General features: G+C 37.2%; 1 protein-coding gene across 1 annotated transcript in view; it reads right to left on the bottom strand.

Moving 5' to 3' along the window:
- Nucleotides 1–27,500, bottom strand: part of CTNNA3 (catenin alpha 3) — a gene marked incomplete at its 3' end in the record, with an annotated part of 1,162,049 nt that overhangs the window by 822,622 nt on the left and 311,927 nt on the right. Inside the window, 1 exon segment of the mRNA XM_015562095.1 lies at nucleotides 17,394–17,597. Coding sequence (XP_015417581.1) covers nucleotides 17,394–17,597 — 204 coding nt within the window.

The following is a 27,500-nucleotide window of genomic DNA, read 5'->3' on the forward strand; positions in this document are numbered from 1 at the left end:
AATGCAACCCAAGGCCAAAATCAACTGGGAAAAGATTAAAACACTCCAACAGTGTAGAAACTTAGCGGTAATTTGTAATAAAGCTTGCAATAAGCATTACTGCTAAGAAATTGAACAAATCCATGATAAGACTTCTATTATTACTGTACGAACTGGGTTTGTGATAAATAGTTTACACTTTTAAGCTAACTTTCCCATGTTTCACAGTTTGGATCTTCCAATGTCAGTTTAAAAATTCTGGAAACAGTGTATGTCCTGAAGCCATACAAAATAATTACTGGTAAATAATGAAACATATTAAATAATGAAAAAATAAAGCTTAAATTGATCCTTTAAAGGGTAAACTGTCTTTACGGCTAACTCAAAGTCCTAATTCAGCACTCCACTGTGACCATTTTTTACTTTCAGGTAACGTGAAAGCAAGAAAAGCAAATACCTGACATAAAACCTGCAAAGTAAATACCCAATTTAAAAAATCCATATGATATTCCCAGTTTACTCTCAGGCAGTCATGAGCTCGCTTACTTTCCACATGGATGTATTCTGGTGAGTTGTCACTGACGTACTATAGGTGCTAGGAACACTACACACTGAAAATAGAACTTTTCTTCCTCAGCCATGAGTGAGGAAACAATTTGTGCAAAAAGTCAAAGAGAGATGGTAATATGAAACTTCTAAATTTAGGACTGATCTCCTGTTAAAAGACATCCGATTTTCATGCCAACATGGTAAATAGCTTGCCCAGCATCACAGTAAATGCTAGAGTCTGAGACTTTTCTGTGAAGACTAAGTTAATGAAAGTATATAAAATGCCCAGGACAGAATAGGTGCCTGGCCAATAGTTAATGTCAAGAGAATGTAGATCCTGTCCCTGACCAAATTCATTAACTCATTTTTTTGGTGAAATATGCTATCAATCTACTCTGGCCTTTTGATGATATTTTTTTTGGTTTCAGAATGAGAAATCAACAAATAACAAAACATTTTTATTAATACTTTTAATAAATCGTTGGCATTTAAAAATTATATACAGCAGAATGTTTCATTGCACATTTATTCGAAATGTCTTCACTAAATCAAATTATCAAAAAGATTTTATCAAAAATCACTGACAATTAGAAAGGTTAGAAAAGATCAACTTACTTAAGATCATTACACATTTGAATAATAAATATATTATTGCCATGTTTAATATTACTCAGTAGCAGAACAAAAGTTATATTTAATAATTAAATTTTGAATAGCAATCTCTTTTTTTCAATAAGCTAATCTTATGAATGTTTAAAAAGCGTATTTAGAAGTTCCATGGAATTTGGGTTTGCAAACTTCAAATAGAAGGTTCTTAAATATCTCCATTTAATTTGTCTGAAATAAATTAACTTTAATGTACTCAAGAGATTAACTGTATTTTGAAATTGAATAAATATAAATGAATCAGCATATATATCAATGCTAATTTTAATCAGAATACTACTTTATTTTAGCTATTTGTTTAAATAATAAGTAACTTACTTATTTGAGGGGGGGAAATGTATCTCCACTTTAATGCAATTGCCCCTGATTCCACAGAGATTATGTTAGTAGCTATCTTGGAGATTCTCTAAAAGAAAATGAATTCAATTACAAAACCATTCCAAATATGAGATTCTAAGCTAGAAAATGGAGTCAAGAAGATTCACAACAATATCAGAGTTGAGATTATTAGATGTCCTCAACAACCTTAAGAACACTCACTTTTAAATGATGCTGCATATGCAAAGCTTGGAGTGTTTACTAGCTCAAAACCCGTGATAAATAGGGTAATCAGACTATGGACAGATTCCATTATCTGCATACACTGCATTACCAAAAGGTGGAAAGAGGCTAACAACACATCATGTTTAGCAGATATATCAACCTTATTTTGAGATTTGGTATGAAAAGTAGAATAAAAACAAGATTTACTTGAAATTCATTTTCAATCTACATGGCTAGCCTTTTTTCTATTTCATAATGGTTAGCAACAGGTAACACCCCACCCCAAGTTCCAGCTACATATACATCTTCCATAATACCTAATGGAATTTTTTTTCTATGATGCACAGATGACTAACTACCCAGTCTGGGCTGGGGGGTGGGGCAGGCTGGAAGAGGACAAGGGAGGAAAAAAGGACCTTATGTAATACTTTCAACGATAAAGAATTTTTTAAAAAAGAAGAAAATAATGTTCAAAAAACTAAACAAACAAATACTTTTGCTCCAGGTCCTTTTAAAAATCAAAATGGCATTTTTCTATCTTTTCAATACCATATTGTTCATAGATTGCTTTTCCAATCTTTCTACTGTCTAGTCAAAACAAGAAAAAAGACCCTCCTTCGGATATTTCCCCACATTAACTCAACCAGGGATACAGAGCGGTAGAGAGATTCCTCAAATGTCATTTTGCCATTTTTGTTTAAATTTCATCTGTGAGTATGCAGAACCACAGGAGATTTATACTATCAAAATTTCCATCACAGTATGACCTTTTGTTGAATGAAAGAAAAATCAGGTAATGTGAATTATAACATGATACCAAATATGATATAAGAAAGTTTAAAAGGGAACAGTTCACTATAAGTAGGTATATAAACAAAATAGAAACTTTCTTCAGATGATCAATCATAAAACAAGCTTCCTGTTACTCATACATTAACTCATCAGCTGCTCATTCTAGGTAATAAGTAGTTCGAACTCCCTTCCCATGACTGTATAAATCCTGATGCTCTTCCCAAGGCCTCGGCAAATCACTAGAGGCTTACACACTCAGGCATATATTTTACCTTCTGCTTCAAACAAAGAAGTTAAATTTATGGGTCATCACAGCATTCTGCAGAGTAGGACCCATATATAAAAATTGGCCATTTTCATGGATTCACACAAAATAAAACTTGGTGCTTATCAAACTTTACTGAAGGTTTGAGGAAGAACATTTACAGCATAGATTGCAAATTTAAGATTAGTCATTAAAAATTCTTATACTTCAAAGTCATTCAAACCGTTCCACCACGTCCCTATGCCAACCCCTTTCTGTTCCTCCTTTGTTCCCCCCAACCCTCTTCTCCCTACTCTACTCTTCCCCAAACTGTGGAGCAGTTTGTGTTTCTCTCTGTGCCTTTTCTCCTGCCCAGGAAGCAAGGGAAAGCTCACTAATGTTTTACCTCATACTTAATTGCACTCAGCTACTCAATTCATTTATCAAGGATTTCCTTAGCAAAGACAATTCCTTCTCCAAGACTAAGTCTGAAGCCACTTGTTACTAACATATTTTTTTCTCACTCTGATGTACTCTTTACCTTAGTTCCATATTGTAAGAGTTTATATTCTGACTCAGTGTTTGTCAAACTTCCTTTTTAGCATAGGAACCATTTTGCAAATGAACCCTAATACAGAACATAGAACACATATACTAGTACACGAAACCGTAACAGGACTGAAAGCAAAGCCCCCGTTTGAAGAAGAGGCAGGGAGTGGACCTGGACACGCTCCTTTGGCCTCATTTGTATTTCTCTATGCTAAAGGCTCCCGCACGCACCTCAATGGAAGACAAAGTTCCTATGTAGTAAAGTTTGAAAAGTACTGTCTTACCTCTGGAACAAGAGGAAACTGCAGATTTTGGTAAAGGATTGTTCTTAATATGAGAAAAGAGAGTCAAAACTGACCTGAAGATTATAAGCCTATTACATTAAAGGAAGAATAACAGCATCGCTAAAGATCAATAAATTAAGTATACTTTACTTTTAGTGTCACAATTTACGACCAGTATATGGATGATTTTCATAGTACAATTTGATGAAATGAGAGGAAAGAGAACAACTTAAGAAATGACAAGTAATTCAGAATGCATTTACCATAAATCTAAAGCTTTGTCACATGAATAATTAATGTCCATATTCATCTATGCTTCCCAATATTATGTTTTTTATAATTAAATTTCGGTTGATATATAATATGATAAACTAAGTTAAATTTTAGCATTTAAGTCTAAAGAGAAGGGCTACTTATAATTCTCTACAAAATATCTTCCATTTATTATGCTTTGCCAAAATGAATGATTATATCATGTCCTAGCTTTCAGTAAATCTTGTATATAGTTTATGGCTTATCTTTCCAGAAGGAGTACGTTTTTATATAAATTGAAAGCAACTAGCTTATAAGAGGAAAAGAATGGAAGTAACACGTCCGAGATGCCGACCATAAACAAAGCACTGCTCTCCTGTTTTTACTTCAGCAGTTTTCATTCTAGCTACACATTAAAACCTCCCAGGGACCTTTTCTAGAACATTCTGATGCATGAGTGCTTCTCCAGAGATTCTGATTTAATTGAAGGAGGTGGGGCCTTGACTTGAGAATTTTTTGAGGCTCTCCAAGTGATCATAATATGCAGCTAGGATTGAAAATAAGTGTTACATACTTTATCTCATGTCATCATCACCATCAAAACAATTTGACCAGATAATTTTATTATCCCTTTATTTAATATTAAAGAAATGGATTTCAAAAAAGTTGAGAAATTTGGCTCGGAGAATAAAGAAAGTAAATTTTATAACTGGATTTTAAATCTAAATTTCTCTGACTGCAATGATCATTCCTAACCCCCTTTGTCAAAAACACTTCATATGAGCTAATAGTGGAAATCTACATTTTATTTTCCTCCTGGATTTAAAACGAGGTGGAATAAAGTATACTCTACTAGTCATTTGCTAGCAATACACTCTTTTCTTCATTAAACTAATTACATTGGCACAACAGATCAACTTGTTTTATGTATTATGTCATTAAGGTACAGCATTTTTCTGACTTTCAAAATGTTCCTCATTTTTTTCGTATTGAGCAAGGGACAAATAGTTAATGGCATAGAATCAAGAACCCAAAAATAGCCCCACACAAGTATAGCAAACTGATTTTTGACAAAGATGCAAAAATGAATTCAATCAAAGAAGAATATCTATTTCAAAAAAATAGTGCTAGAGAAATTGGATATCAAACAAAATGAACCTTGAGAAAAGTCTCACACCTCATAAAAATTAACTCAAAATAGATCATAAATGTAAACTTAAAATGTAAAACTATAAAACTTTTAAACAAAAATCTCTGGAACCTAAAACTTGATGAACATTCTTAGACACCAAAACTATAATACATGAAAGAAAAGTTGATAAAAGTGACTTCATCAGATTTGACTGCTAGATAGCATTTGCATACCTCCTATCTGAAAAAGGTCTCTTTTGCAAAATATATAAAAGACTCAATAATTAACAGTAAAATACAAACAATTCAATTAAAAAATCAGCAAAAAACATGGTGAGCCATTTCACTAAAGAGTATATCCAGGTGGCAAATAAGCATATAAAAAGATGTTTAACAGTTTAATATCATCACTATCCATTAGGGAAAGGCAAATTAAGATCACAATAAGCAAGGACTACACACCTATTAGAACAGCTAAAATAAAAACAGTAACAATACCAAATGCTGGTCAGGGTGTGAAGTAATTATTCTCTTTGCTGGAGGGAATGTAAAATACTACAGCCACCCTGAAAAACAGTTTGTCAGTTTCTAAAGAACTAAACATTCATTTACCATATGACCCAATAATTGCTCTTCAGGGCATTTATCTCAGAGAAGTGAAAACTTATGTCTACACAAAACCCTGCACATAACTGTTCATAGAAGCTTTATTTGTAATAGCCTCCAAACTGTAAACAACGAAGTGTGCTATGATAGGGGATGGGTTAAATAGACTGTGGGACTCCCATAACATGGGATACCACTCAGCAATAAAAAGGAATGAACTATCAATACATGCAACATGGGTTGATTTCTAAGGCATCATGTTGAGTGAAAAAGGCCAGTCTCAACATATACTGTATGATTCTATTTATAGAATATTTTTAAAAAGACAAAATTGTAGAAATGAAGCATACATTAGTATTTGCCAGGGGTTAGAAATGGTAGGGTAGGGGTGAAGGCAAGGGAGAGAGACAAGGAGGGTAAGTGTGACCATAAAGTAGTAGGAAGAAGAAGATATTTGCAGTGATAGAATATTGCTGTGTCTTTGTTATAGTGGTGATTACATAAATCTATGCATGTGATAAAAATATACACAGAATATTTATCAATGTCAACTTCCTGGTTTTGACATCATATCATAGTTACCTAAGATGCAAGCAATGTGGATATGTGGGCAAAAGGTACACAGAACTTCTCTGTACTATTATTGTAACTTCCTTTTAATCTATAATTATTTCCAAATAAAATGTGTGGGGTTTTTTATATTAGTTTCTAGTTTTTGAGAGGTATTCCTAGAATACTTTCATAACCCAAAAATGAGAGATATGGAGGCTTCCCCATAGAGTATGAACCATATAGTAAAAGCCTAAGTCACCATTACGGCGGAACAACCAGAACAACTGGTTGCTATGATGTGCACGACCACTGGGGGGGCAGATGCTCAATGCAAGAGCTGCCCCCTGGTGGTCAGTGTGCTCCCACAGAGGGAGTGCTGCTCAGCCTGAAGCCAGGCTCACAGCTGGAGAGCGCAGCTGCGGTGGCAGGAGCCTTTCCCACCTCCAAGGCAGCGCAAAGGAGCAGTGAGCCAAGCAGTAAGGAGCAGCAAGCAGGCAGGTGGTAAAGAGCGAGGGGTCCTGGACTACGAGAGGGTGCAGGCCAGGCTGAGGGCCCCCGCCCTCCCCAGTGCACAAATTTTATGCACTGGGCCTCTAGTCATAAAAGTAATCATCAAGTAATTCAGTTAGTTCTACTGTACAAACTTCTAGCTTTTATATAAAGGTCAGAAACTAGATAAAGTGAGCAGTCGATGCTTCTAAAGGAGCTGTGAAGCTAGGAAGAGCTTCTGTTTTTACAAAACATGATTCCCATAAGTAGTGATTATCATATCTCTGCTATGCACCAAACAAAAGAATTATTTTTCTCTCCCCAATCGTAAGCCAGCTGCCATACTTACGTACTGCCAACTTTGTGGGGTTGTGCATATTTATCTTTCTGAGCTCTACACTTAAAATTGCCAATGAGGAAGGGAGACTCAGTAACCACAAGAGGCTGCATGAACATTTGCCTGCTTCTGCAGCACAAATTATATAATCACTCAGTATTCAATGATTATAATTCAATACCGCTGAAGAGGGCATGTGATGATCACGCACATCTTGGGAATATCCATTGTGGCTCACCTGGATAGTTTCAAAGTCACTTCTTAAAAGCAATTACAGACACCATGACAGCATAAATGCATGCAGGCACAAATAATCCTTGTGAAAATGGAATTCTGCTAGAGGACCACTTATCTAGCTTTTCTGTTTCGTTTTCATATTGGGCACTAGAATCTTGACACATAATTAGATAAGGTTTACCCACTTCAGATCTCTGTTGTAAGGATAACTGTAATAGTTTTATTTTTAACCCAGGACTTAAAGAACATAAAGGATTTTGAAGATTAATTAAATCTATACTTTGTGATAGGACCCATTAACAGACTTCTCTACATACATCTGCTTACTAATATCAGTTTTGTCGTCCTCCTTACATAGCTCTTGTTCATAACTCTTGACCATATGACTCATCGCAGGCATGTCAAACTCAAGGCCGGTGGAACACATGCCTGAAACAGGCATTTGGCCCACCGGCCACGAGTCTGACATGCATATAGCAGCTCCTAACATTTGGTGTCAGATTTCTCATGCTCCTCTCAAAGCAAAGTCTTCGCCAATAAAAGTCTGTATTACTCAGATTAGTATTACCATGTGAGAAGCCATGCCAAAACCTAGTGGTTAAAAGCAACCAATTCTTCTCTCTCATGGTTCTGAGTTTGACGGACTCAGCCAGGATTTCATACATCAGGTCTCTATGCCCGAGCAGTCAAGGTGAAGCCTCAGCCATCTGAAGGTCTTAACTGGCTAGACGTCCAAGACTGCGCCCTCACAGGGATGGCCCCTACTGCTGGCTTTGGCTGGGAGCTCAGGGTAGGCTATCAAGCAGAGCGCCTACGTGGCTGTGACTTCTCCATATGCGCGGGCTCCTTACAGTACAGCAACTGCACTCTGAGAGGCAGGGGCCCAACACTGAGCATTGCAAGGGACTTAAGTGGAATCTGAAAGACCTTTCATGACATAAGCCCAGAAGCTCCAGAATGTTGCTTCTGCCACATTGAATTGGTCAGGCAAGTTATTAAAACAGGCCCAGATTCAAGAAGAAGAATATTAAATGCCACCCAGTGATGGAGGAAAGGCAAAGTCATACCAGAGAAAAACGCAAAATGGAAGATATTATTGTGGCCTTTTTTTTCCGAAAATTCAATCCACCACATATGGCAAGTTTTGCTTTTCTTCAATATGCTAGTATAAAATGCTAGTGGCGTGTTTTACTGGCTAACAACAGAAACGGCAGAATTATGCTAAAGTTCTTGGTTGCCCTGACCTTTTTTTTCCTTTATTATATTTTTTACAGCAGCATTATTAAAGCTGAAGAAACATGAGATGATCAGGCAACAAAACACTGTGGCGAAGAAGGCATTTCTGCATAGCGCTGTGTTGTCCAATACAATAGCCACTAACCACGTGGCCAATGAGCATTTTAAATGAGGCTAGTCCTGATGGACTATAAATGTAAAACGCACACATTTCAGGGACTTAGTATTAAAAAGGAATGTAAACTATCTCAGTGATAATGTTTATATAAATTAAATGTTGAAATGATACTTTGCATATACTGAACTACCTAAATTATTCTCATTAGTTTTACCTGTTTCTTTTAGTGTATGTGGCTACTAGAGAATTTTAAATTATATAGGTGGATCACATATTATTCTAGCTTGCATAACATTTCCATTACAAAGCACTGGCTCAGAAAATAAACTAAATCATATTTTCCACTGTGTACAACCACAATTCATAGTGTTTACACCATTAAGTGGTCTTCAGGCATTTTAATTACTTCCTGTTAAATATTATGTGATATATATAAGCACGTTCAAAATCAATATTTGGTATTTCTATAAAACTCTGATTACCTTCCCTGACATTTAAATATATAATTCATATTTAATATATCTATAAGTTTACCATATAATTGCAGCAATTCATTTCACATAGAATTTCAATTATCTATTTCTGCTGAATAAATTATCACAAACTTAAGTGTCTTCAACAATGGCCACTCCTCCATCTTTAAAGCCAAAAATCGTGGATTTACCTCCCACACCACACACACACACACACACACACACACACACATTTCTCTCTCTCTCTCTCTCTCTCCCCCTCTCTCTCTCCCCCTCTCTCTTTCACACACACATACATTCTCTCTCTCTCTCTCTTTTTCTCTTACTCTCTTCTTCCATCTCATCTCTAATTCAGCCAAGAAAAGTTATCTGTTTTTAAGGACTCATGTAATTAGACTGGAGTCACCCATTTAATTCAGGAAAATCTCTCCTCCTCAAGGCCCCTGCATTCAATCACATTTTCAACGTTTCTTATACTATGCGTACCGGTATCCACAGGTTCCAAGGACTAAGATGTGGACATCTGTATAAGGGAGAGGGTTGGGGGGACGAGTGGTCAGTATGCCGATTACTATATAGGAATCAACTTTTCACTGGGAGATAAAATTCCTTTTAGATACATCCTTGTCATATGTAAGTGAAAGAAAAGTATTTTTTTTCAAATGAGGCATAGTGCCCTCAGACTGAATCATATTCAAAATCCAAATCCACTAGTGTACTAGGTATTTACTCCACATTTGTATAAATGTCAAGCTGAAACAGTTAAAAGCTGCTCAGGAACGTTAAAGCAAAAAACTGTCGGTTGAGTTCTTAGATACAAAGAATGACCGTTATCTCTAAGGAAGGCAGAAGTCAAATTGTTAGCATAGGTAGCTAGTTGGTTAAAGAAGGGAGCAAATGGAATCAAACATTAAGCCTGATTCGCTAGAAAGCCACAGCATTCACAGGCTCACCAGAGTACAGCCACATCTTCCACCAGAGAGCAATAAACTGAAAAACATAGTTTTTAACATAATCAACCACTCAAAAGCCAGCCAGCCAGCACTGCAGTGTAATGGAAAATTTTAAGATTTTTAAAATGTAAAGAAGCTAATACAGTGTACCTGATCTAATAATGGACTAATTCTAATATGCAGTCCATGCCAAAACAAGAAGGAAAAAAAAGAAAGAAAATAAATTTTGAAGCTGCCTTTACATTTTTATAATTTTAATTTTAACCTGTCTCTAGTATTCAAAGAGTTATTGCATATAGATCATCCTAACTGCTTTACCTTATCATCATGAGAAATAAGGGTGAAATAATTTCCAAAATGAATTTTTAGGAGAGAAGTGAAGGCCTTATATGGAAGAAAAACCCCATAATATATCTTTGTTGGCTTTATTGAATCTTTATAATACTCCAAGACAGGGAATGCATTAAACCCGACATGCAATAAAATAGATCTCTGAATAACAAAAGCCATTCAATTTGATTATCTACTCACTCAACAAATATAGAATGAGAACCAATAATGTGCATTCACATGAGCTACCTGGCGAAGAAAATATTGAGCAAGTGAGAGGTCTAGAAGGGAGAACTGGTTCTGAATACAGTCCAGGCCTGACTCTTTTATACTAGCAGAGCCATCAACCCTCTAATATCCCCCTATAGTAAAGTATTAATCTGAGAGCTAACTTCTCCAATAATTCTACATCTCCTGAAAATCCTCCCCAGCAAGACATCTAAGCTTAAGAACATCAACATAATTTCAACCCACCCCTAGAAATATATGCGTCTGATTCTTAAGAACTAAAGCATGATGGCCATTCACTTCCAGCTATATTTTCACCAATTATAGAAATACCACCCTTTCAAAACAACTGATTCCCCTCTACCCCTCCTTCGAGGGAGGGCCTCCTTATTCTCCCTCATCAACATGAAGAATTCCTTTAATTACACTGTAAATCAGAGAAGATGGACTAGACCTAACCCAAACTGAAAGTACAACAAAATCAGCAGATATAACTTAGAAAAATATACCTCTAATTTTAAAAGACAAAAGTTAAACTTTTTCTGATTCAAAATGTTCTCTGGAATATATACTTTTCATTGAATTTATTGGGATGATATTGGTTAAGAAAATTATATAGGTTTTAGGTGTGCAATTCCATAATACATCAGCTGTCTATTGTATTGTGTGTTCAACACCCCAAACCTCCTTCCATCACCATTTATCCCCCCTATACCCTCTCCGCCCTCCCCCCAATGCCCTTTTCCTTTGGTAATCACCGTATTGTTGTCTGTGACCATGATGAGGTTTTTGTTTTCTGTTTGTTTGCTTGCTTCCTTGCCTGGCTAAGCCCTTCACCTTTTTAACCCAGCCCCTCAACCCCCCTCTGGAGTATACTTTTTAATAAGTAAAACTCCTGTTTTGGAATATGACTGGATGTGGATCCAAATGTACAAAGTGATGAGAAAATTTTGTTTCCAAATATTCACATTGATCCTTAGAAGAGACCTGTACTGTGCAAACGCAGGCCTTTTATAACAGGCAGTGCATCATATAAGTTTACTAAACATTTGAAACTCATTTCATTTAATGTCAGGGAGGCTGCTTCTCCATTACATGGCATATATAGAATGCAATAATTTCACCGATTCTTTCATTTATTCCAAAGTACAATTCAGCTTTTTCTAAATCCGAGGCATTATGCCTGGGGCTTGCGGTAAAACAGCGAATAAAGCAGACACGTTATCTGCCAGCATGGAGCTTAAAGTGGGTAGGGATACTAACTAAAAACAGATCTGAAATGCAAGAATTAAGGATACTTCCACAGATGAGACTAGGGAAGACTGGTATTACTTACTAGAGGTCCTGGGCCTCCCAGAGAAGTCCATGTCCTCATTCCCAGAACCTGTGAAAGTGTTAGTTACATGGCAAAAGGATGTAATTAAGAGTAATTACAAAAGGGTGTAATTAAGAGTCAGGGCCTTGAGATGACATAATTACCCTGGATCATCGGAAGGGCCCTATTTATTATCACCACACGGGTCCTAAAAAGTAGAGAACATTTCCTGGCTGCAGTCAGAGAAAAAGATGCGAGGACAGAGGCAGAGGCAGAGAAATGTGCCGTAGCTGGCTCTGGTGCAGGCAGAGGACCACGGGCCAGGAGATGCAGGTGGCCTCTGGAAGCTATGGCTGGAAAGGGCAAGGGAATGGAGTCTGCCCTACAGCCGCCAGAGAAGGATGCAGCCCTGCAGACACTTCCGCTTTCAGCCCGGGGAGACTTGTGTCCAACTTTGACCCACAGAGCTGTAAATAATGATCTGTGTTATGTAAGCCACTGTGGGAATTTGTTACAGTAGCAATAGAAAGGTCTATTGTGACACATATAATATAATATTGTGACACATATATAATCATTAATACTGTTAAGTGGTTGTCTGTTTTATTTGTTTTTGACCCATCTGGTCTCATTTCCTACTAATTTCTTACCAATGTGACAAGACAATAAACTTACTGAATAATAGCTTCAGTGAAAAAAAAATGATTGAGCCCTAACCGGTTTGACTCAGTGGATAGAGCATCGGCCTGCAGACTGAAGGGTCCACATATATAATCATTAATACTGTTAAGTGGTTGTCTGTTTTATTTGTTTTTGACCCATCTGGTCTCATTTCCTACTAATTTCTTACCAATGTGACAAGACAATAAACTTACTGAATAATAGCTTCAGTGAAAAAAAAATGATTGAGCCCTAACCGGTTTGACTCAGTGGATAGAGCATCGGCCTGCAGACTGAAGGGTCCCAGGTTTGATTCTGGTCAAGGGTATGTACCTTGGTTGTGGGCACATCCCCAGTTAGAGGGTATGCAGGAGGCAGCTGATCGATGTTTCTAACTCCCTATCCGTCTCCCTCCCTCTCTGTAAAAAATCAATGAAATATATTTTTTTAAAATGATTAAGACTTACTGATCTGTTTAAGGGGGTAAAGTTATACTCAAACTGGTCATGTGAATTGAGTCTGAAAGAAACATAAATTGCATTTATTTCCCACTTCTCTGGGCTCCTTACACCTGCAAAATTTGAAGCCTTGAAACCACATTCACATAAGAGAGCTACAGATTTTGATAAGTATTATTCCTGCTTTAAGTGTTTATGATTATCTTTATTGTAGCTGAATTATCATCAAGTAGTTACTCTATCAATATAGCTCAATTACAAGAGCTGCTAATTGGAAAAGCAAACCAGGTCCAACAAAAGAGAAACAATATTCCTTAAATTAGGAAGCTGAGGACTTAAGTACAGGAGCTGTCCTAAAATCTTTGAGAGAACCGAGAAAGATTTGAGTTCAGGTAGTCCCCCAGGAAAGTGCATTTCCTTTCATTAAAGATGATGAAACAGCGATAGGGGAACATCTTTTGTGATATAAACCTAGAGTAAAAATAAACCTGGAAATATGTTCTGATCATTTATTCCAGTTTTCCAGATTGGTTCTTGCTTTTAATTCTAATATTCATTAGCTCAGTCAGACACTAGTATTAGGCATAAAATTCTGCATTTTTACATGAAAAGAAACTATTACATTGCTTTTGAAGTGCTTTTTCATAGTACTGTAAGTTTATTTTTTTTATAATGAATAGGTTGTACTCATCAATGAAATGTTTCCATTATGTGTGAATGAATGGGCATCTGACCCCGTGGACCACCATAAATTTAGCTCCTCCCACTCTGACTTCTACACCAACATCAGAACAAATCATGAGAACAATTCATCACACACACAATGTCTTTTCTTTCCAAAGGGAAAAAAAATGCCTTCCTCAACAAGTATTTGACATTTGCTCTAAGAGAAAGGCATATATAAGTATTCTTAGATCACCCAAAGAACATCCCCTCAACTCTGCTCTTTCCTCTCTGTTCCTGTTCTCACCATGAACCCTCCCTCCATGTTTTCTCCACACTTATCATATAAATACAGTAAATAAACTTCAAATTAATTGCTTCAAGCATGTTGTCGTTTTAATTTAAAAGGTTGAGAAGCAGCAAGCACTAAATTCCATTTACCTGTATCCCAATGATAATTACTGAGCACCTGTTATGCTAAGCACCAGGAACACAGTCCCCACTCTCCTAGGGCTCCTGGCTAGTGGAGCAGGCAGACAAGCAAACAGAGGAATCCCATCGGGATAAGAGCTCTAGAGGGGGAAATGCCATGAGGGAGATATTGCCAGGGGTGTTTGCCCTTCTTTGCCAGAGGGGAGAAGAGAAAACATGCGGGAAGGAGGAAGAAAGAAGAAAACAACCTGCATCAAGTATAAATAGTAATGCAATTTAATCAACTAAATAACCAAGCAATATTTGGGTTTCTACAATTAAGTTTACCCTTAAAAATGATAAAATTGAGATAATGATCTGGACAAGCTTTAAAAAAAGCTACTTCCTTTCATCTGCGTTATTTATTATAAACAAAAAAGTCGCTTTCCACTTCACTCTTCTAACACAGAACTTACCTTGCTTTAAAATGAAAATATCTAACAGAAAGATATTAGTAACATAAGTTTTGTGTACTTGACTCCTTGAAACTGAACATGAGATTAAATCCTCAATAAGTAAAAGAGCAAGAAGACATAGAAAAGTGCAAACCTATTTTCAGTGCCTTACTTAGCATATTTGATACCGGGAGTCCATCCTTTTTAAACATCTCTCTCCTCTATATAACAAAACTACATTTCCATAACAATCTCAAATAATCATTATTTTCCTAATTTGTTCTTTAACTTTAAAGCGATAGACAATTTTCAAAAAGAGAATACATTTCAAAGTTATAACTCAAATTCAATGAAATATTTCACGAATGAAATTTACACTTACCTAACAAAAATATTACCCCTCAGAATTCAGTTCCATGATTATGATTTTTAAATTAAAAACAAACCTCCGTGATCACATAAAATAACAGAACTAAAATAACTCCAGTTCTTTGTCTTTGTAATCATTGTGTCATCCCTGTCAATTTTGAATCTGCTGTTTCGGTGCAAAAAGACTATACTGTTTATTAAAGGATAGTCATTAAAGTGTGCTAATTTGAATTATGTACACATATTATTAAAACAACAACTATAGCCAATTGCTTAGAATTTAGAAGAATTATGTGGGAAACATTTTACCAGTGACATCTAGAATTGGTGGTACATGGTGATAATATAAAGCAGACTGACTTTTAGTTGGTTTTATAAATTTCTAGAAACATTGTACCTTCTTCATGATTGCGCCCTGGGCAGAGTGCTCCCATACCTTCACCTTTGGTATGAATAGTTTTCAACCCAAATAGTTTGTAAGCCAACGTGGAAGAGACCATAAAACCACTGCTATTGTTGTGTGACGTATGTTTATTACGTACAGAACCAGCTTCAGGGGCCTGTGACTGGGCACAGAGCCCTCCGCTCAGAAAGGCCTGCCTTGGCTTTTTTTTAAATTCTTTATTGTTGAAAGTATTATGTATGTCTCCTTTTCCCCCCACTGACCTCTCCCAGGCAGCTCCTGTCCCCCAATACAGGCCCTCGCCCCCCTATTGTTTGTGTCCATTGGTTATGCTTATATGCATGTACACATGTCCTTTGGTTTTTAATGTTCTGCTACCACAGTGTTCATATTCTTAACACCTTTACCTTTGAAGTTGTGTATTAAGCGAAGTGCTATGGGGCAATGAAGCATGTACCCTAGACTCACACGCAGGCAGAGGTCCTCAGCCTATTCTCCCACCCAGTGCCTGCTGCCACCATTCACTCCTGGTAGGCTCCTTGGCACAGTCAGGGTGGGTTGGGGTCATAGGTCAAGTACACAAAGACCTGTAGTATCCCTGTGCTCTAGAGAACCTAACACTAAATAGCAAATAAAAATATCTTTCTCATGTCAACTGAGACTGTGAATAAAGGAAAAAGGTGCTCCCACCCCCTCACCCCAACCCCGCTTTTGAACAACAGGCTTTGCATTTTCAGTTTTGCACTGGGCTCTACAATTATGTAGCCATCCTTGTCTATACATGTGTATGAGTATGTGCGTGTGCATCTGTTTGTGTTTGTATCTTAAAAAATAAAATAACTTTATATGTGGTAAAATAATTGTATCTATAATTTTATATATTTATGTATAAAATAAGTTTACATGTAACTTCAGGCTATTTTGATCTATAAAGGCAAATATAATGTACAAGTACACAGATCAGGAGAGAAGAAATTTCAATACAATATAACCTTCTGAGTTTTTTATAATGGATGCATTCCCTTAAAGAACCTTTAAGAATATATTGTATGTTAAAAATGGGGCTATTCTAGCTTAAGAAGCAGGACATGACACTATTAACATGTTCTTCTTATTAACATAATGTACTTTACAACTCTGATTTCTAGACAAACAAGAGATTGTTGGTCAGGTGCCAAAGTCATCAAATATTAAGAACAAGGAGCTATATCAAGCATGTTGAAAAGTCCTTAAAACTCACTAATTTTAGCACATATCAATTATTCACATAAATTACTTATACTGAACAATCCCAATTCTTCAGTTTCACATTCAAAAAGTGATGTTTTGAAACTATTTTTATTCCATTTATAATAAGGCAGATCAACAAACCATTCCAATTATAAACCTTTCATTTTGTTGAGCTCTTCTATTTAAAAAGGCTTCATGATCAATACAGAGTTGACAATGAAGACTTCCTTCATTTTAAAAATGGCACTAAGATTTGAATGTAAGACTCCACAGATGGATGTAAAATGTATATATATGGAATGAATATATAATATATGAATACATAAAATCTGAAAGCAAAAGGACCTTAAAACATTTGTGCATTTGTCTAAATTTAGACAGCATTCCTAATATTCCTAAAAGATAGTTAAAACTGCCACAACTTGTAACATTTGAAAAGGGTTACAAGCCATCCGAACGAAATGAGTTCTTTGACATCTTCAAAAATGGTCCCTGATCCCTGCAGCAATGACTTCATCCGATACTATCTAAATTCTGACTTTGATATTCACCAACTTCAGTCCAAGATATGGTCCTTTTCTTAACCTTTTTATCCTTTAAATTGATGTACAGCACCATGTTCCCTTCTCCAGTCCTGAATCCCTTCTTCAACTAATATTTAGTTACTATTTCAAACAAAGCAATGAAATGTCAACAACCTTCTGGTTAGATTCCATCCCCAGAAAATCCAATCTCACCGCTACACCCTGTGAGCACCCTGAGCAGAACCCACTCAGCAAGCCAGCCTATGGAAAATCACACACTTACGTATCACTTATCACATGTTCTACAGAGAAACTCGGCACATACCCGATGTTCAGAATGGGGCAACAGTTACTCACGTTGTTCATGTACTCGGAAAGCAGGTCCTGCAGAGCCTGGCGAATGGCGTTGCACTCTGCGATGATCCGCTCCCGATGGAAATCCCTGGTGCAGGAAGAGTCGGCCAACAGAGCAGCCCCGCTGATGATGGCTTCCAGGCGTTGCTCTAGGGATGGTCTGATTTCCTCCTCAGTCACTGTCAGCGGATCCAAGACAATTAAATTCTAAAGGCAAAACACATTTGGATGGTTAGAACTTCAGAACATCCTATTTTTAAGAAAAATAAATACCATTTTGGTTTAAGCTTCAGAAGTCAGATGTGATAATAAAGAAAATTGCATTTTTACTGCCTCCCTCAGTTTACGCATAATTCTACGTGGCAATTATTCTTCGGGGGAGTGACAAAAACTGTACAATTATGAGCACTGGTTCTAATATCGGACAGATCTGTGTTCAAATCTTGCCTTTCCCGCTCATCAAGTGTGAGCTAACTCAGGGGTCTTAGGTTATCTGAGCCTCACCTTCCTGAGTGTAAAGTTTTCATATTAGCATTGTGTGTCTCATTTTGTAAGAACAATGTGAATGCTTGATACAGTGCGTGGCACATTATTATTTACAATACTCACCTTTAAATAGAACTTCATTGTTCACATAATATTTTCACATATATAATCAAACCCTGACAACACTATAAAGAAGTGGGCGGCAAAGATATTGTTAAATTGATGATAAATGACTACGACTGTTTCACCCAAGGTCACTGAGAAAATAATGGTAAAGTTCAGACAAGCATCCAGGTCTAATAATATCTAATTCAATATTCATGTCTTTATACCTTACTATAAATCATACACTCTAATTAACTTTAACACTAACATATCAAAAAAGAATTTTGAATTGTGATTATTTATTGAAAAAGTAAGACTCTTTCTTTCTGTTGATCTATTATAACTTCCAGCTATTCCTACTATTGAAAATCGACATGGTATTTTTAAGGTTTCCGTTAGATATAAGTCTCCAAGCAAAAGAAGTCAAGATAATCTATAGTCTCTGAAGAAAAGATGAAAGGTGTGAGGGTCTAGGGGTTCTTTATTAAAACAGAGAGGAAGCTTTTCCAAAGTTTAGGCATAATGTGGCAATTAGAGAAAGAGTTAGTATCGAATAAAAGCTCTATGAAAAATCCTAACATAAAATGGATACATATAATAATCTTCAAATACTAGTATATAGTTGACAATGAAGATTTCAAATGTGTGTGCATGTATAAATCTATACACACAAAAAAAACATCATTGACATTTAGAGTATATAATCATATAATTACATTTTAAATATACACATATATAGAGAGAGCTCTATGTATATTGTGTATGTGTGTGTATAAAATCTTAAATTGATCATTGTACTATATTACATTATGATAAATATCTGGGAATCAAAAGTAGTCAGGATTAAATTTTAAAAGCTTTAATTCCAGGAACAGGCTAGGAGGAGAAAATTATTACAGAAACAGAAATAATTTTAAAGCAATGAGAAAAAAAAATATTAGTACTACGTAATGTTCACATATTATAGAATGTAAAATATAAACTCAGTTTCTATTCAAACTAAGCTCAGTTTAGTTTCAAAAAGGAAATAAAGCTTACAAATGCCAGATTTAATATTTTTGTTATCTAATGCATAATCTTTTAGATGAGACAATAATCCAACTATGGGCTTGGCCATCAGTCAAGGATTCACTTACATTTAAATCTACCTCCTTATTTCATGTGTCATTTTCACCATATCTTCCTTTGGCTCACTAACTTAGTACACACATTCCACTCCAGTGTCCATAACAATAACTAATCCAATTAAAATCTTTTTTGAAAATGTCTCCACTGTGATATCATCACTAAGAAAAGACGCTGAGGGCAACAGAATTGCTTTGATTGCTCAAATGCAATCAGAAGTGACAGGAACAGTTAACCCGTCTCCAGCATTGTAATGACACAAAAAGTTAATTAAACTTCAAATCTGCTCACCTATAATAATTGCAAGAAGAAACTAGTAATTTCAGGACATGATTTTATGTCAGAAAACAGACTCTCTTCTAGGATTAAGTCGTATCATTTCCCGCTCTGTAGGGCCATTCCTCAAACTCTCTAGCCTTTGGATTTTCACTTGCATGACATTTAAGATTTCCCAGGCTCATCTGCACTGAAACCATGGCCTGCTCTGACATCTGACGCCCCCACACATGCCTCTTGATTCCTCTTTGACTACTGTCCTCCTATTCCCATTCAGTAACAGTTTTCACTAACCTTGTCATCAAATCAATAAAAAGGTATGTTTTTTTAAAAGTAACTTGAATGTCCTATGAAATACCGCTGGGTGTTTGAGACCTGCTGAAATTAATAACTATCTCTTAAGGCCTTCAGTAAGATGATGAAATAAGAATACCCATACCTCATACCCCCACAGAAACCGAGTTTCGCAATGACTTATGAATGAGAATACCTTTATGAAAGCCTGGGAGTATAGCTGAGAGGTTCCTGCACACCCAGTGGAGCAAAAAATAAATAAAAGAAGAGAAGCACTGACAAGGATAAGAACAGTCATCCCTCTTCCAAGGCCAAAAGAGACTGTGAGAAAGTGAGGGCAAAGTGAGCGCTCCTCTTCCCCAGACTTGTGGGGTGCTGCCCAAGAAGCCCATCGCCATCTCTTCTCACCCATAACATTGAGAGGACTGGAACAGCTGAATAATTTTAGGATAGGGAAGAGCAGAGAAAAGGGTAGAAGCTCACAGCAACCAATACATGGATCTCAACCAGCAGCAGATCCTACTAATTGTATAGCAGATTCCAGCAAGAGCCCCATCATCAAATCCAGTAGGACCCCTAACTGAAGACTCTACAACGAGGTGGTGTGCACCCCCAGCACTTCATGCACCACACCCTGCTGTAGCCAACCCCACAGTCCCCTGCAGATGAGGTACTCAAGTTCCACAGACAGCATATAAATACTAGCATCCAGATGGATCTTTTAGATTGGCAGAGAGTACACAACATTAAACACTTCAGGGCATTATCCTAGGGAAAATTAGTAGGAGGTTCCCAGCACCCAGGCTGGGTTTGTGGTATCAAGAGAAGGCACACAGTCTAAGACTTCCCCCTCAAGGGGAACAAGAAGAATGGAGCAGCAGCATTGATAGAAAAAAAAAAAATCTGAGAGACTTCAGTATCTCTAGCTTGGCTCACTGAAGCTGGTTAGGAAAGAGTTGAGGAAGTGACTGCTTCTTCAAATGTAAAGATAACAGTGTCAGGTTTCAAAGGACCTGAAGAATCAAGGAAATATGATATCACCAAAGGAACAAAACAAACCCCAGTAGCTGTTCCCAAAGAAATGGAGATTTAATAATTGCCTTGGAAAAATTCAAAATAATTCAAAATTCATTTTTAAAAAGCTTAGTGAGATAAGAGAGAACAGAGAGCCCTAACCAGTTTGGCTCAGTGGATAGAGCATCAGCCTGCAGACTGAAGGGTCCCGGGCTCGATTCCAGTCAAGGACATGTACCTTGGTTGCAGGCACATCCCCAATAGGGGGGGTATGCAAGAGGCAGCTGATCGATGTTTCTCTCTCATTGATGTTTCTAACTCTCTATCCCTTTCCCTTCCTCTCTGTAAAAAAATCAATAAAATATATTTTAAAAAAAGAGAGAGAGAACAGAGATACACAACTCAACTAAATCAGGAAAAACAATACATGTACAAATAAGAAGTTTAACCAAGAGACAGGAATCATAAAAAGAACCAAACAGAAATGCTGGAGCAGAATAATACAATGACTGAACTGCAAATCCACTAGAGAGATTCAACAATAGACTAGAACATTCAAAAGAAAGAACCAATGAACTTAATGACAGATAATTTGAGTTATGTAGTGAGAGGCATACAAAAAATTTCAAGTAAAAAATGCCTACTGGACAATCCAAAAAAAAAAAAAGTATATAGTCATATGCTGCATAAAGATGCTTCAGTCAATGATAAACCACATATACAATGGTGGTCCCATAAAAGCACAATAGAGCAGGAAAATTCCTATTACCTAGTTACATTGTAGCTATGTTAACATTACATTGAAATGCATTACACATATGTTTGTATTGATGCTGGTTCAAACAAACCGAACAGCGGAATGACCATCCGGACGACCTTGACGACCGTCCGGGACCATGCTATCACACCCACTGGGGCCAGGCCAGCCAAGGTGGGTGCAATGCAATTGGTTGGAGACCCGGCCATCACCCCATGATCATCCCGCAGAGGGAGGCTCAGGCCACCGGCCGGCAGGGCAATCAATCAGGGGGCTCCACAATTGCCCCAAAGAGAGAGGCCCAGGCCACTGACCAGTGGGCTGTGGTGGGTGAACAGGGCCTCCCTCTGCAAGGGACACCCAGGTCCCGGGTGCCTGCTGGTGATTGGAGGAAAGCCTGGGTCCTGGGTACCTGCCGGCAGCCGGAGGGATGCAAAGGTTCTGGGTGCCAGAGGGAAGCCGGTGCCGGCAGCCGGGGGAAGGAAGTCCTACTCTTGCACTAATTTCATGCATCGGGATTCTAGTCCTATATAATAAAAGCCTAATATGCTAAGTGCCTGGCCATCCGGTTGTCCGTTCAACCAATCAAAGTGTAATATACTAATGATATGCTAAGGCAGATCAACCAATTGCTATGACATGCACTGACCACCAGGGGCAGATGATCAACGCAGGAGCTGCCCCCTGGTGGCCAGAACGCTCCCACAGGGGGAGTGCCACTCAGCCAGAAGCCAGGCTCATAGCTGGCGAGTGCAGCTGCAATGGCGGGAGCCTCTCCCACTTACATGGGAGCGCTAAGGATGCCCAACTGCCATCAGTCAAACATCTCCTGAGGCCTTCCAGACTGCAAGAGGGCATAGGCCAGGCTGAGGGGACCCCCCCGACCCAGTGTCTGAATTTCGTGCACCGGGCCTCTAGTTATGATATAAAATACTTCAGATTCTGAGCAAGGCTTTGGCCATGCCTGGCCAGAACATGTAAGAAGTTAAAAAAAAAATCTTAAACAAGCTGAAGCAGAAAATCAATATGGTTGGAAATAGTTTTCTGTGTTTTAATAAACATGATGTAATAAATCCTACTCATCATTCACACACTTTATATTCTATGATGAGACTGATCCGATTTACATTCAAAACACAAAAAATCTTACACCTATTCTCCAAAGTGAAATTGCCTATCAAAAGAGATGTAGCTATAATTATAATCAAGTACCAACATTCTTCACAAAAATACATGCTACGCCTCAAGTTGCGAGCAGCAAAAATAATAACCACATAGCATAAATGGGTTTCTCAAGCAACCACATTATCAATCTTCAGAGTGAATGATAAAAAATGGAACAAAATTTCTCCTTAGATTATGAACAGCAAATGCTACTGAGAGAACTCACAGGCTCTCCTTTGTCTAGTATATCCCTTATTTTAATGCATCTCCACTTAAATAAACTAAAGAATAGAAGCCTTAGGTATAAAAAATATATAAAAGAAGGAAAAACATGAGCAATAAACTATAAATTAGCCAGATGATCAACACATTATTTGTGCTACTTTGGTAAATTAGTGTGATTTACAAAAAAAGTTAACTACATATTCAGCTATATTGTCAAAATGTATATAACTCACATTCTGTTATGTATTAATTAATATAACAGAAAAATAGGAGGTATCTTAGAAACACATTCAATATGCTTATAAAATAAATTGGATATGCAGTTTCCCTCAAAAATTTTTTTCCTAAATAATAGGTATAGAACATTCAAATACCCACTGAATATTATCATAGTGGTTATACCAGGACACCAATAAAAATATCAATCTATTTCATCAGAGGTATTAACCTTTCTCCTGGGCATACTTCCTTCAGAGTTCAGCAATTTGATCTATGCATAGCACCACATCATGAATTGTTTTTATCTGGTTATATAAGAAATAAAATAAACTTTTAAGAATTCTTCTAATTTCAAATTCTCTTTTTAAAAGAATTGTAACATAAACATTTCCAAGAGGATGATTATTTTGTTGTAATATTAAATATAATATTGAATGAATCTCAATAGCTCTTCTTATCAGAAGAATATTGCTGACTAAGGCAATAAATATAGTTTAATTAAGGAGCAAGTTAAGTTTTTGTTATTAACTATCTGTTTACATGTTTGTTTTATCTCTGCTCATGGTCCGTTTGTAAACCATGTGTAAAAAATCCTAAAATGAATGAATCCTACAATGAATTTAGAGAAAATATAGATAATTTTTATATACAATAACATCACAAAAATAAAGCATACACTCTCATATTCGTAATTCTCTCAGTAAGTAATATCATGTATGTCCCACCTTCTATGTCCATGCATTTCACTGATTGTAAACCTAATTGAATATAAATCTTCAAAATTTAAAGAAACATTTGAATAGTGCCTTCCATTTCCAAGGTTTATGTCAGCGCGTATGCCTGTGGAGTTCTCCCAGAAAACAACTCATTGGCAAAGGGAAGAAGATATACAAATAGGACAATTGGAAAAAATAAGTAACCCCATTTGTGTTCTATTTTCATTTGATTCTACCTTTACTTCTGTCTGTAATTATATCCTTTGGGAGAAATAGCAGGCTCAGTATAAGCCCTGGATTCTTAGGGACCGTAAATGGTAGAGCATAGAAGAAAGGAGTAGCTAATGCAGCACAGTCATACCTAATAACTGTAAACTCTCACAGTTGTGTCTGAAAAATGATGACCGCTAGGTGGTAACAATTTCTTTTTAAAAAAAAATATATTTTATTGATTTTTTACAGAGAGGAAGGGAGAGAGATAGAGAGTTAGAAACATTGATGAGAGAGACACATCGATCAGCTGCCTCCTGCACATCTCCTACTGGGGATGTGCCGGCAACCCAGGTAAATGCCCTCGACCAGAATCGAACCTGGGACCCTTCAGTCCGCAGGCCGACGCTCTATCCACTGAGCCAAACCGGTTTCGGCAACAATTTCTTAATAACAGCACCCTTCAGGTGCTCTTTCTGTGCTCCCTGCCTCCTTTCTCTGTTCGCTAGAATGCTACTATTCAAAGATTGTAGAGATGATATTCTGAATATTTTGAAGTTACAACCAACAAAGATATTCTTGGCACAAGAAGGATTAAGAATCTGCTCTTTTCCTGGAGTTGAATACATAGTTAGAAATAAGTTAACGCAAATGTTTCTAAGTAATTTTCTAGTGAACTGGGGTTAAAGAAAAAAATAACTTTGCTCTAGTCCAGTGGTTCTCAACCTTGGCTGCACATTAGAATCACCTGGGAATCTTTTTAAAATGCTGATTTCTGGGCCTCATCCTCCGGAAATTGTTTCTTTGTTATGGGGTGGGGCCACAACATTAGTAACAAAGAAACAGAATCTCCAGAGGATGAGGCCCAGAAATCAGGATTTTAAAAAGATTCCCAGGTGATTCTAATGTGCAGCCAAGGTTGAGAACCACTGCTCTAGTCATTGTGTTTGAAAATCTATCTTTAGAATGTATTCACCTGTAAGTGCCACAAAATAATCATTTTGGATTCTTTATAAAGACCACAGTCTTGATAAGAAATTGGGATAAAAATTGTATTGGCAGTATACTCTAGGGTACTGTGCAAAAGAACTTTCTGATGATGAAAATGCTCTATATATACAATGGTCAATACTAGCTTCATGTAACTATTAAATACTTAACGTGTGGCTAATGCAACTGAGGAACTGAATTTTTAAATTTACTTCATTATGATTTATTTAACCTTAAATTCAAATAGCTACATGAGACAACTGGCTATTATATTACACATCACAGCTTTGGAAACTGCTTTTCATTTTATTTTCCATAACGTGAGATTCTTTTTGTTATGATAGCCTCTTAGCAGCATTTTACTAGATAAAAGGTAGTGATGACCCCTACGTTTAGGAGAAAGAACCCAATATCTCTCTACTGTCATTTGTTGCTTAGAAAAACTCCTCTACAAAATAAACCCGCCATAGGGGCCTATATCTATACCAAAAGTGATTGGTTGATTGAGATTAAAAGCACTATTTTCCTAAACGGGTGAGTACCTTTGGAGAAAGTACTGGGGTAGGATAGAATTTAATGCTGTTGGTCATTAAGGCCTTACTTTATCGGGTTCTTGCCCTGATGACTAGCTGGGAATGAGTTAAAAGAGAGAGAGGCAGCTCCGGAGAATATGAATCACTATGTGGAAGGGTAGGAAGCCAGTCTTGGGTGGCTAGGATGCAGACACTGGGAATCAGTGGGAGAAAAGGAATCAGATAACCTGAGAAAAACGAATTCTGAAAGGAATGATGGGAAGGACGGTCAAAGACAACATTCACTAGTCCACAGTTTAATCCATTATGCTCCCCTTGATATCCTTCTCCTTTTTTCATTTTCGGGTATTGCTGGTGCTGTTCCTAACAGATGTGTAATTGGAAAGGTCAGACTCCGGCTTAATGTTCTTTGCAAATTAAGAATACCTGTAGAAACAACTAATTAATTATGCACTTACCACTGTTCCGGCATTTTTACTTTGTTGGTTATATAATGACATCGTCAAAAATTGGTCAGGAAAATGTTAAACCAAGAGCACTCCTTCTGCTATTATTTGATCTTCTGGGGATTTTTACCAAGGGCCTTACTTTTTCCCTTGGTGCTTAATCCACCTGATTCAGATTTTTTATTTTATTAAGGAACAAGAACATGGAAAAGACAAGGAGAAGGAGGGAGAGGGGAAAGGAAATGTAAAGAAGGTAAAGGGGAAAAGGGAAGGATGGGAAGGAAGTTGAGGAGGGGACTGAGGAATGGAGAGAAACAGTAGAGAAAGTGAGAAGAAACAGTAGAGAGAAGTGAGAAGCAGCAGCAGTTTTGTGAAGCTCTCCTGCCGTGCACACTGGCAATCATGATTCAGCAGAACTTTTAGGTGATAAGGGAATCATTACAAAAGTACTTTAAAATTCAGCCTCCAAAATCCAGCTGTTATCATTTTAGATGTTAAAAGGCAACTGGTTTTTTTTAAATTTTATAACCTGCAGATGCCTAACACATACCTTTCTGAACGTTACAGCTATCTCATAGCTTTGGTAAGTGGGTGCAGAACAATATTAAAAATAAAATTAATGTTAAAAGAATGCATCTACATAACCGGACTTTTTCAATTAGATATTGATCTCATGCAGTGTGATATGCAATTAAAGAGCATAAACTATATACCTTAAATTAATCAATACATAATGCCAGGAAGGAAAATTCCATCGCTGGACTCCAGGGAACTTTTCTAATCAGGGTGCCATAAAACACTCGTTTTCCCTTATGACTGCCAAGCAAAACTGTGGTGAGGACTCATTGTCCCTTTTCCTTGCAATCAGAGGGAAATGTAATTGAACACGCAGGCCAAGATTAGAGCTTGGAAGGGGTGTCTCATCCAGAGAAACTAGCAGGGGTACATGTCAGGACAGCTAATGGGAGGGGAGAATCAGGTGCCAATGAAACTAATTTAGGTAAGAAGTAAACAGGATTGCTTCTCTGTATTCTGGAGGAGAAATGATTAGAATTAAAGGGTTTTCCATTTAACTTCAATGCAGCCATGCCTGCTATTTACTTATTTGAGGAGCTGGCGGGTATTGGGGTGAGGGAGAGTGTGGAGCTTTCAAAATATCCTCGGGAACTACATGAATCAAAAGGAAACGGGAGCCCTGGATGGTGTTGCTAACTGGTTAGAGCGTTGGCCCGTGACTCAAGGGTCAATGGTTCAATTCCCGTCAAGGGTATATACCTGGGTTGCAGGTTCAATTCCCAGCCCCTGTAAGGGACACGTGCAAGAGTCAACCAATCGATGTGTCTCTCTCACATGTTTCTTTCTTCCTCTCTTTCTCTTTCTCTCTCTCTCCTCTCTCTCTCTCTCTCTCCCTCTCTCTCTCTCTCTCTATCTCTCTTTTTCTCGCTCTCTCACTCTCCCCCACCCCATCCCTCCATGTCTTCCACTCTCTCTAAAAATCAATGGAAAAAATATTCTCAGTGAAGATTAACAACAAAAAAGGAAATGGGGGG

This window comes from Myotis davidii, unplaced genomic scaffold (assembly GCF_000327345.1).
Source record: "Myotis davidii unplaced genomic scaffold, ASM32734v1 scaffold134, whole genome shotgun sequence".
In the NCBI taxonomy this organism is placed as follows: domain Eukaryota; kingdom Metazoa; phylum Chordata; class Mammalia; order Chiroptera; family Vespertilionidae; genus Myotis; species Myotis davidii.